This window comes from Sminthopsis crassicaudata, chromosome 2, assembly GCF_048593235.1.
Source record: "Sminthopsis crassicaudata isolate SCR6 chromosome 2, ASM4859323v1, whole genome shotgun sequence".
Classification (NCBI taxonomy): domain Eukaryota; kingdom Metazoa; phylum Chordata; class Mammalia; order Dasyuromorphia; family Dasyuridae; genus Sminthopsis; species Sminthopsis crassicaudata.
The window spans coordinates 327,459,020-327,471,065 of record NC_133618.1 but is presented as its reverse complement, the minus strand read 5'-3'; the positions used below and the strand labels follow the sequence as shown (position 1 = coordinate 327,471,065).

At 31.9% G+C, this 12,046-nt stretch overlaps 1 protein-coding gene across 2 annotated transcripts in view; it reads right to left on the bottom strand.

Annotated features, from left to right (window-relative positions):
* Nucleotides 1-12,046, bottom strand: part of HIF1A (hypoxia inducible factor 1 subunit alpha) — a 47,689-nt gene that overhangs the window by 6,018 nt on the left and 29,625 nt on the right. For both annotated transcript variants that reach the window (XR_012486504.1, XM_074290307.1), the window contains exons 7-12: nucleotides 7,872-7,978; nucleotides 7,108-7,255; nucleotides 4,670-4,887; nucleotides 3,549-3,826; nucleotides 1,489-1,611; nucleotides 820-1,220 (exon numbers count right to left, since the gene is read on the bottom strand). Coding sequence is in view for 1 of the 2 variants with exons in the window: in XM_074290307.1 (XP_074146408.1) it covers nucleotides 820-1,220; nucleotides 1,489-1,611; nucleotides 3,549-3,826; nucleotides 4,670-4,887; nucleotides 7,108-7,255; nucleotides 7,872-7,978 (1,275 nt within the window). In the remaining variant the exon portion in view is untranslated. The remainder of the gene's footprint in view (nucleotides 1-819; nucleotides 1,221-1,488; nucleotides 1,612-3,548; nucleotides 3,827-4,669; nucleotides 4,888-7,107; nucleotides 7,256-7,871; nucleotides 7,979-12,046) is intronic.

Below are 12,046 nucleotides of genomic sequence, written 5' to 3'. Positions count from 1 at the left end.
ATAATATGCTTTTTTTTTTTTTTTTTTGGCTGAGGCAATTGGTGTTAAGTGACTTGTCCAGGATCACAAAGCTAGGAACTATTAAGTGTCTGAGGCTGAATTTGAACTCAGGTCCTCCTGATTTCAGGGCCAGTTCTCTATCCACTGAGCCATCTAGCTGCCCTACGTGCCATAAATTTTAAAGGGAGATATATGTACTGTGATATTTTTCTTCTTGTTACCAAACTAAAACCAAAACAAAACAAAACAAAAAAAACAAAAAAGGAATAGTGATTGGGGAAATTAATATCAAGCATTTCAATGAAGATTGAGCACATCAGGAATCGCAAAAACAGCTGAATACATAATAAAGTAGAATAGCGAAAGCCTGTTGAGAGAATGATGGTATGGTAGCAAAAGTAAGTTGGAAGTTATGGTTGGAAATGCACTGGGAATAAGAGTAAAATACTTTTGTAGTGAACTAAGGAAAAATCCTAGAGACTGAGATATCCAAAAGTTCATAACAGCAAGGAATAATAGTAGGAAATGCAGATTAAGAACAAATCCTTAGTGTAGAGAAACAACTCTGAAAATAATAGTAAAACACTAAGATATATATTCAACAAGGGGATTGGGTAGTAGAGGAGTCCTAATGACCAATATTTATTTCAAACATAATGACAATCAACTTGGGAAAAATACATTTAAGAAAGCAATTTTACATGTACTTACTTTAAATTTCAATAAAATTATTTTGAAATTCAATTTAATGCTATAATAAAAGTCTTGATTTTCTCATTAGCAAAATTAAAGCTTTCTTAATATAAAAATTATTAATACCTTTGACTCAAAGTGACAGATAGCAGATTAGGACTTCTTGGATGAGATTTCTCCATTTGTTCTATTACTTCTTTTTCTGTTCTGTCAGGAGAGACTGTCTGACTTCGATTCTCATCATTTGGTGATGCTGGAGCACTGCCAGTTTCATTAATTACGTAAACAGAATATGGAGAATCAATCAATATTTTATTGTCATCTGTACCTTCTATTTTCACTGTTTTAACTTCATCGTTGGTAGTGGGTTCTTGTGTTTGAGACTGCTGGAAAATGTTAAGGGTGCTCACACTCTGAGAACTTGTAGAAGTATTCTCTAATGGTGAAAGTTGATCAAAGGAACGCAACTGAAAGTCATCATCCATTGGGATATAAGGAGCTAACATTTCCAAGTCTAAATCAGTGTCCTTAAAAAAACACAAGATATTTTGCCATGAGAACAAAGTTTTCAATTGGTAACACTAGGACAATAATTGTCTATTCTTCTATCATTCAAACCATATGGAAAGGAAAAAAGTCTTGAAGCTTCCTTGCTCTGCCATGAACATGTAGAAGACAGAATAAGAATAGACTTTTTGTACAAAACTAATATACAGAAAGGTGTTTTGGGAAATGATGCTAAGTTGGGAAATATAAATGTTTTCCTCAAAACTCAAGCAGAAAATTATTACATACCTGAGTAGAAAAAGGATTCTTTGCTTCTGTGTCTTCTGCAAAAAGTTTCTCCACTAATTCCAACTTGAATTCATTAGCCATATCATTATCCACATCAAAACAATATTCACTGGAACTGCTAGGCTATAAAAGTTAAATGAATTATATTATTCTCCCCAATTTTCTCTCCAAAACCTCCACATTTTGTTAGATTATGAAATGCATGCAAAAAAATTCTTGAAAAAGATACAATTTTTAAAAACTATTTCTTTGGTGAGTTATGCTCTTTTTGACAAGAAAAGTTATTTGGTTTATATATTAGGCTAATTTATAATTTCAGTTTTGGATATAGCATAATAGTGCTCAATTGTCCTTTTGAACCTAGTCAAGCCCAGAACTTTAAACATATATTTAGAGCAGTTAAATAATGATAAAGCCATAAAGCCAACACTGACCAATAAACTGATGGCTAAAAAATTTGGACATAACCACATACCACAGTTTTTTCTGTATGTCCAGATTCAAAAATTGTGTGCAGTTTTGCCAAACTATATACAGATTATCTTAATTATTCTGGCATCACATCCAATTTTGTTGCCTATTCCTGACTGGCTAATTATCCTTGAACATAAAATAGTGATGAGGTATAGAATTCATGTTAATAAAGAATTTTTGACTTCACCCTAATTTCTTAGGGTACTTTGCATAAGAAATATATCATTTCATCTTTGTATTTAAATGCCTTGCATAATGCATTGCAAATGGTAGGTGCTTAATAATGGTTTAGATTTTCCCTGTTCTTTGAAAATCTTTCACTAGATACTTATTACTGTCCCTTCAACTTACTAGTCTTCTCCTTTATTTTTCATATCTAAATTTTGAGGAAAAAATTTACCTTCACTTCTTTTCTTTTCTAGTCCCTTGTTATCAGGCTTCTTATCCTATCATCATCCTACTGAAGTTTACCAACTCAAGCTACCCATTCTTTTCCTTTTCATATCCATATTCCTAGATGGAAAAAAAAATCTCTATTTCACTGCTATTCAATCCTGTTATCTGACTTCTGATTTTCCTACTCTATCAAACGTTAATCAACTGTTCTACTACTCTACTGCTAAGATCACCAGTGATTTTAACCACTAAATCCAATGGTCTTTCCTCAGATCATGTAGATATCCCATCAGCATCTCAAATTCAACATACCTAAAACATTACTTATTACCCTTTCTGCTGAACAATTCCTGACTTTTAAATATCATAAATTCAACATCCAAAATACTTTATTATCTTTTCTACTAAACCCCACTCTCCTCCAAACATTCCTATATCTGTTAGGGCATTACTAGAAATACTTTTCTAGTCATCTAGATTCACAACCTAAGCATGATCCTTCATTTTCCCTTTTTTACTCCTCTCCTATATCTAATTTATCAAGTCTTGTTCCTTCAATTTCCATGTGTCTTGCCACCTATCTCCTTCTACCATTTACACTACCAATACTACCCACTACCTCAGTTCAGGTATTCATTTTTCTTTTAGACAGCTTTAATAACCTAATTGGTTTTTCTGCTTCCTTTCACCCTTCTACAATCTTCTCTACAAAGATGACATGTTAATATAGCGAAGATAGAGCTCTGTTTATATTTTCCTACTCAAAAATCTTCAAAGCCTTCACGTTGCCTCTATGATAAAATAGAGGCTTCTTAGCTTGTCTCTAAAACATTGGAAAATTCTCCAAACTTATTTAGTACTATCATGAATTGTACATTTCAGCCAATGTGTAGGTGTTTCACTTCTTCATCTTCACTCTTCCCACTTATATCTGAAGTACACTCTCACTTCTATCTCTCAGAATACTTAGCTTTCTGATTATCCAAGCTGGTGCTCTTTTCTTAAAAGATATTTTGTTGATTATTTATGTTTGCATATTTATCTCCTTTTTGGAACTTCTATGTCTAGATATTTAAGTGTTTCAGTTGAAAATAAAATTTGAATCAAATTTCTAGATTTAGTTCTTAGGCAGATAAAATGTTTGGTTTTTAAAGAAAACAAAAAATACCATTCTATTTCAAAATGCTGACCTCAGGTGAACTTTGTCTTGTGCTTGCATCAGAAGGACTAGCTGGACGATCTTGTATTTGAGGCATGGTAAAAGAAAGTTCCAGTGGTTCTGGATTTGGTTCTAATTTCAGTGCAACTTCTTGATTGAGGGCAGGGTCAGCATTGCTACGAAGAGGTTTTGTAGTTTCGGTGGTAGGTAGTGGGGACATTGCCAAGTTTATATTCTGTAATTTCTCACTAGATGAGGGAAGCATGACATCATTGTATAATGGAACTTCAAGTTGTTGCTCATCTGCTTCTGGAATGGTAATGAAGAAAAATAAATCTATGAGATATCTTTATAACTTCATTAAATTCAAAAATATATATGGTACTATGTACAGAATACCTAGCTAATTTGCTCAAACAATAAAAACTCTATAATCAAACTCTTTTAGAGAAAAATTTACCAAAGTTAGGAGATGTACAGATATGTATGTATATTATTATTCATATTTTAACATACTGTTCAAAATAATTACTAATTATATATAATCAATGAAAATTTTTTTGTCCATATCTATACATAAAAACTTCTTTGATTTAGGAATGCAGCTTTTATTTGTGGAGCCTAAGGGCACATGCAACAGTGGTAGGGTTTTTTTAGCCTTTCATGAAACAATACTTATTGTGACGCAACTGCATTAAATTGCTCAAGTTAAAAAATCAAATGAGAGCAGAATACCATATTAAGCAAAGCATATCAAACACTATATGAGTAAGAGCACACTAAAGCATAACTGAAAACAATGTTAATAGAAATGGAGATATTTGGAAACAAAAGTAGCAGAAAGAAAGGCAAATTTATGAAGGAGGATAAGGCCCACAATATAAAACGAGTAAAATTAAAAAAAAGACAAGTGGTTACACCAACATTCTGCTGAGCTAGCTCACTGCTCTAATGATCATAGAAAAATGACACATTTCATACTCACGTGTATTTATTTTCATACATATTTGTATATAAAATTAGCCTGAAGCAACTCAACTGTCTGTAAGCACCTGGTTCAATAAAGGATGATAAATAAAACTAGACATAGCTCATGGTTTACTAAACACGGATTATCTTAAGTAGTAAGTACATTATTAAATATGTACCTACCATTATTGTCAAAGTCCAAAGATATGATAGTATCTCCAGCAGCTGGAGCTAATAAAGTTAAAGCATCTGGTTCCTTCTTGAGTTGATCAAAAAGGCTGCATACTTCTGTTTCAACCTTGGTCAATAACCGAGTTATTTTCATATCAACTGTTTCCACTGGTTTTAGCATACATTCTGTTTGTCCAAGGGAAAAAATCAAGTCGTGCTGGACAATACCACTAAAACAAAAGTAGAGAGATATTAGTAAGCTCTAAATGAACATGTGCTACTGTTAAGGAAAACCTTCAGGTGACATTCTTTCTTAAAATCTGCTAATAGCACATTTTACTTTCACAGCTTAATCTACATAACAAAAATCATTTAGCCTTAAAAATTCAAATGAAACACCAGCTTTATAAATTAATGTCTATTCTCAAATTTCTGAATTGAACTGAGTAAAAAAGAATCTTGTAACTTTATCAAATAGCATTTGTGAAGTGTCTACTATAAACAAAGCACTGTGTTAAGTACTGAGAAAACAAAAATATGCCATTTCTCAAGAATCTCATAGTCTAATGGTGAGAGAATATGAAAACCGTTAGGTACAAATAAGATGAAATGCTGGATAAATTAGAGCTTATCAATAAGGGAAAGGCACTTTTTAGGAGATGGGTTTTAGTTGTGAATTGAAAAAAGCCAGGGAAACTAGGGTATGGAAATGAAGAAGAAAAAGATATGGGAAACAGTAAAAGTGCCTTGAGGAACAGGAATGGGGAATTATTATCTCTGCATCTCACACTACAACAATCTAGAAAGGTAAAAGAGGACAAGGTGGTAAAAGAGTTTAAGGATTTATTTGATCTGAGAGATGATTAACCCCTTAAAGCTGACTGAATTGGGGAATGTGGTGGGTAAAATAAAGTTAGATTTGAACTTTTACAAAGATCAATTTGAGAGCTGAGTGGAGGATAAAGAGGAGTGGAAAAGAGACTTTTGGTACACAGATTGACCAGCATGCTAGTATAATAGTTGAGATATAAAGTGATGAGGGCCTACACCAGGGTGGTGGCAGTATTAAGGGGGAATATGCATGAGATGGTTTGAGATGTTCAACAGACAACTGGAGATTAGAGTCTACAGTTTAAGGGAGAGGTTAAAGCTGAATAAATAAATCTGAGAATCATTAGAGATGATACTTGAATTTCCAAGAGTTGCTGAGCTAAACATAATCTTTTCATAAGTACACTATCATTAAAATAATTTACTGTATGCTATGTCAGTTTGTTGAGTAGGACAATATGTTAAATAAATATGGTTCTTTTCCTCTACGTAATGATAATTACAAATAGATAAGATAAAAAATATATAGAAATACAAGAATTAACCATATATTTACATCAGGAATAAAGATCCAAGTCAATGGTGCAATTTTAAGGAAATAAATGCTACTTTTTCAAATATCCAGTTAAAACAAAGGGAGAGCTAGATTTTAGGAAACCTTTGATATTTTGTGTTAGCACCACAGGAAGATAAATACAAATGCCATTCAGCAACACACTCTACCAATCAATCTCCTTAGCTCATGTGTTCATCTTTTTCTATCATTCTCCTTCCCCCAGATGGTTTTAACCAAGAGAATGTATATGCTTTCCCTTGCACTGCATATTATTTTCTCACTTTTAACTCTAAGACTTCACATATTATTACTTTGTAAAATTATACATTATAAATTCCTTTAAATAGTTTAAATTGCTTTCACCAGAATCTTTACCAATAAGCCCTAGATTCCATTTCTTTATGTGAATTTTTTAAACTTGTCTTTCCCATTTAGAATACAGAATTATTGAGAGCAAAGAGCAAGAAAGAGGAAGGTAGAGAATGATAATTGTATTGCAAAATCTGTGAAGTTTTTAGGAAATGAAGAGTTTGCAAGGCTTCTGAGCCTTCTTTGCTGTGCTTTTGGAAGTGTTACAGCTCCATGAGCATTCCAAACTGAATGTCCAAAGCTATTGAGTGTTCTGAGGAGGTGGGAGCACTAAAGCTGAAGCAATTTCCTTTAACAATGAAAAATCACTTTAAATAGAGAGTGGAGGATAGACTGGAGTGGGAAGACTTAAGGCAGGCAGACCCGCTGGCAGGTTATTACAGTAGTCCAGGCATACGGTAATCAAGGTCTACACTAGTATAGTATAGTGGCAGTATCAGAAGAGAAAAGGGGAATTATTTGAGAGATGCTGCACAAATGAAATCAACAGATCTTGGCAACAAGATAGATTTATATAATGCGTAAGAGATAATGAGAAGTTAAGGATGACAACTAGGTTATAGGCATGAGGGATTGGATTATAGTGCCCTTGACAATAATAGGAGAAAGTTTGGAAGAAGGGAAGAGTTTTTGAAGAAAGTTAAGTACTATATTTAGTTCTCCACAATCAAATAAACTTATGCACTAAGCTTACCTTACAACATAATTTACACACACTATACACTGTGGTTGGGAATTTTTAGTATTGTAAATCACAGTTGCTTGAGTTTCAACCCAGACATATCCACCTCGTTTGGCAAGCATTCTATATTGTCCTGTAGTGACTTGTCCTTTAGTAAACACTAGGAATGAAAAAGTAAATTTATGCAAAGATTAATTTCCAAAAGTAAAAACATGCTACCAAGGAAAAGATGAAAAAATTTATTTTCTTCTTAGTTTCATTTTGAGGTCTTCCTTTAAGAGGTTATCTCACTTTAAAATTCCATTGTGGGGAGAAAAATAAAACTTGCTCACTTAAAAATTATAGAACTCCTTTTTCCTCCCACAATCAAATTACTTCCTTTATGCCATCACACCTCAACTTTCTAATCAAAATTATAAGAAGCAATAATAATTGCATTCTTTGTGACACTGTTATGACAATTAATTAGTACTGAATTATATGCATTTATGAATGCTAGATCCTATTTGTAGGAGATTTCATTACCAAAAATACATTATTTATATCAACTACATTAGTCTGGGGTCCAAAGATTAGTGATTTCATAAGGATCTATTCAACACAATCATACTTTATTGCCATTTTTTGGCAATTTTGAAATTAATCAAATTTTCTTACTGGATTATACTGAAATTGGTATTTATTTCCTAAATCCAAGCCACAAATATCTTATCACCTAATAAGTTTCAAATAAGAGAAATATTTAGAGGATTCTTTAGTTGTTCAATTTTACTTACTATCATGATGAGTTTTGGTTAGATGATCTGAGTCTAAAGCATGGTAATATTCATAAATTGAGCGACCTAAAAGTTCCTCTGGTTCATATCCCATTAGCTCTGTAATTCTTTTGGATAAAATACAAAAAAGGAAAAAAGATAAAAAATTTAAAGATAAAAAAAATTTACAAATACATTTGTATAAAATCTCAAATTCAAAGATAATCAAAACTCTAATCTTAATTCTTCCTTCTTCTTCCCTTTCCCCACCCCACACAGTATGTTCAAAATTAGAGCTAACCTGGAACAAACAATAAATTAAGCTTTCATTGTTTCAGTAATTTAACTGCAAATATTCTGTCCAATCAATGAGCAAGATTACTAAGTACAATTTGAAAGTTGTTACTTTGGTATGAATTTGAATACAAGCCATACTTTCCCAGCAACCCCCCAAATCTAACCAGTATAAAATCTGATTGCTGTTCATAATTGTATTCTTAATAAGACAAAGACAGCTAAAGCTCTAAGATTATCCAAAAACAGTCCTAGAAGCTTCCCCAACAACTTTAATGCACATGAGAGGTGCCTGTAAAAGTTAAAAAAGCTCTCTTAGAATTTCTTAGAGAGATCTCACTGCACTGCAAAGTCTCTCAACATTTATGTCCCTCCTCCACCTGCCTCAGTCCCTATCCATGAATTACTGGGGCCATAAAACATCATTGGAGGTATACAGTAATCACTAGGAGTCCTGCAACAATTTATACCTTTGTTCCACATTTTTTGTGTGTGTCTGACTTGGATATTTTATATACTTCTGGATTCAAAAGTTGTAGAAATGGTTTTATGGGGTTCAATATTTCAGAATACAAAATAGGTGGGAAAAGAAGAAGAGGGTTTCAAAATTTTTAGAGGCTAAAACTAAAAAGAAATAGGCAAACAAAAATGTCAAAAACACAGCATATTGCCCGAAGCACTTGCAAGTACTTCCTGAACCAGATTAAAATGTAATTGGAAAATATTTAACAAAATAAATATACAAAAAAATACATAATATCACATTTTAAAAGTAAATCAACATGTGATCATTATGGATAGAGGTCCCCATTTTGATTTTATCATTAAAGCAGGAGACATAAAGACAAAAAGGAAGAAGGACAAGTGAATGATCTCACTGTATTAGCTTTTACCTTTGGCCACCAAAAAAAAAAAAAAAAAAAGGCCAGCTTTCCATATTTATTTGGTATATTAAGTTTTCCCACTAAATTTCCCTTAAATTTGCTATAATGCTTTACATTTTTGCATGACAAAAACATTTTAAAAACAAAATCAATTTTTTAGTTTCACATCACATAATTTTTCACTGTAACAAATAATTTTGTTTTGTTTTTATATCTTTAAAGCTCGTTTTAGGAGTATAATCTTTATTCAGATTAATGTGGCAATTATGTAATTTTGTTGTTCAGTCACATAGAGCTCTTTGGGATCCCTTTTGGGGTTTTCTTGGCACAGATATTAGAGTGGTTTGCTATTTCCTTTTCTAACTCATTTTAGGATATAAGGAAACGAGGCAAACAGAGTTAAGAAAACTATCCAGAACACAGAGCTAATAAATTTCTGAAGACAGATTTAGTCTTAGGAAGATAAGTCTTATTGACTGCCAGACAGACACTCTACCCATTTCATCACCTACCAGTCCCTAATTATCTATAGTAAACTTTAACCATTTTATAATTGTAACTACTACTGAAAGCACAGGCTATGTAATTAATTTCTTTTTAATTTTTAGAATGCTTAGCAAGATACTGGGCAAATGCTTGGCTTTAACAAGAATTTAAATTAACTTGCAATTTAATATAAATTCACATAAAAAGAAAAGAATCAGACTTTCTGCAAACAGTTCATATCACAGGAATCATGTTGTCAGAAGGATTTTAAATGCAAATTAAGATCTCATAACTAATATACAGTGTATAAGCTATTTCCAGGACAGAACTTCTGTAAGCCAAAGCTCTCTCAAGTAACATTCAATACAAAATTCCAATAATCACCTCTGATTTTCATGAAAACAAATCAAAAGCAAAAAAACAAAGGGTGGGATGTTAAATCTAGCTTGGAAAAATAATTTGAACTTACATTTGAATGATAATATCTAACATTTATATATGAATTTAAGATTTATAAAGAACTCTACATTATCTCATCTCATCTGTTCAATCTTAAATGAGGTTCATATAATGATTTAAAATTCCACTTGAAATAAAGATTCCATACTGTGCATAAGACTCACTAATTATGCTATTTAATTTAATTTTCCCCACCCTATTACCTTGCAATTTAATTCATGCTAAGAACAAACAACTAATATTTTACTCTATCAGCATCAGATTAAATATTTAGATCTAAGTATTTTGAATTTTCAATAGAATTTCCAAATGAGATGGATGTAAAGAAAATAAAAAGTATGGGATAGCCACCAAGCAAATAACTTAATAGAATATGCTCATGGGAAAGAAGTCTTTTGTTTCAAAAGCAAATAATGAAAAATACTTTTGGTATTGTCAAACTAGAAATTGAAAGCTATGTCAGTTTATTATGGTATAATGAAATTATTTTAAGCTTTAAAAATGAAATAGTCTACACATATCTACTTTATAACCACAAGATGGCACTGTTACATGGGAAATGAATTATCAGGAAAAGCAGGGTGAATAGTTATTTTTTTTTTTTTTTCCCCCCTGACGCTGGGATTAAGTGACTTGCTCAGGGTCACACTGCTAGAAGTGTTAAGTGTCTGAGACCAGATTTAAACTCCAGTCCTCCTGAATTCAGGGCTGGTGCTCTATTCACTTCACCACCTAGCCACCCTCTTGAATAGTTATTCTTAAACAGCATTTTTTAATGGTACTTGAATTAGTCTAATAAATACCACAAATCAAATTTTAAAATGCTCCAGACATACTTTATTTTTAGCACCTTTCTTCTTTTGGTGGTTTTCACTATTTAATTTTTTCTACAAAAATTTTCTCCAAGGTCTTAGTATATAAACTTTAAATTAGTTATCTGTTACTAATTTCTATGCATTACTATCTCAACTACGGCAATCCAACTCATGTAGCAGTGTGTTCAAATAATAAAATTTTTCAAATATATTTTCCATTTTTATGCAATTTTGTGATTCAGTATAAATTAAGCCCCATATTTTCTGAAAAGTAAATTGAATCTTTGTAAATTAAATATTTTATATGAACTGAGAGGCCAGGAACTTAAAGCAATTATGTGATTTTTTTTTAAAAAATCATCTCTTTAATCTACTTTGTAATTAGAATTTCCATGTTATGTTCTTTTAAAAAGGGAATTTTTACAGTATCCCAAGAATTGCTGGCCCTTAGTTATTATAATTCCTGGAAAAACTGGAATTTATTAGAGAAAGGGGAAAAGGAAACTCTTCCCTGAGAACTTTTTAGGAGTACTTTTTAAAAAAATCAATTTCATTAACAGGGGTCTAAGGCAAAGAATGTAAAATATCCTACCCCACAATATCAGCTACTTTCATTTAGATCAGCCTCCTTCTTTCTTTAACAACACCCAGTGCCTTTCAAGATGTAATAACCTTAAAAATGGGAGTGGGCGAACAAAGGTAGAAGGTTGGCTACCACAGTAATAAAATGAAAAAAGAAAACACAGGTATAAAATTTCAATTTTAGAGCTAGAAGGAACAAAAGTACTACCTACACCAACTTTACACTTGAAAAACTTTACGAACTGAATATCTCTAAATTAGGAAAACAGAATTTCCTTCTTCTTTTTTTCTTTTTAGAACTGAAATTTCTCAAGACCAAAGCTGCCCCCTCCCTTTGTGACCTTGCTACTTACTCATCTACTACCCAACTTTAGAAATAAGTAAGGATTAATGGTAAACTGTAGTTCTTTTCCTTGATCCCACCCTTTCAAGAGTAAAACAAAATGGATATAAGTAGCACAGAGCCTATGTGGTGGATTTTTCTCTAAATGTAAAATTTTAATCTAACAATCTACATTGTTAAAGCATAAAAGAAAATCAGTAGATTAAAGTCTATGATTTATTGCTTACTAATTGACAAAATCATCCAGAGATTCAGAGAACCGTGTTTGATTTGACTTTACTACTTGGATAAAACACTTTACTTCTTTGGTCTCAATTTCTTCATCAGTAAAAT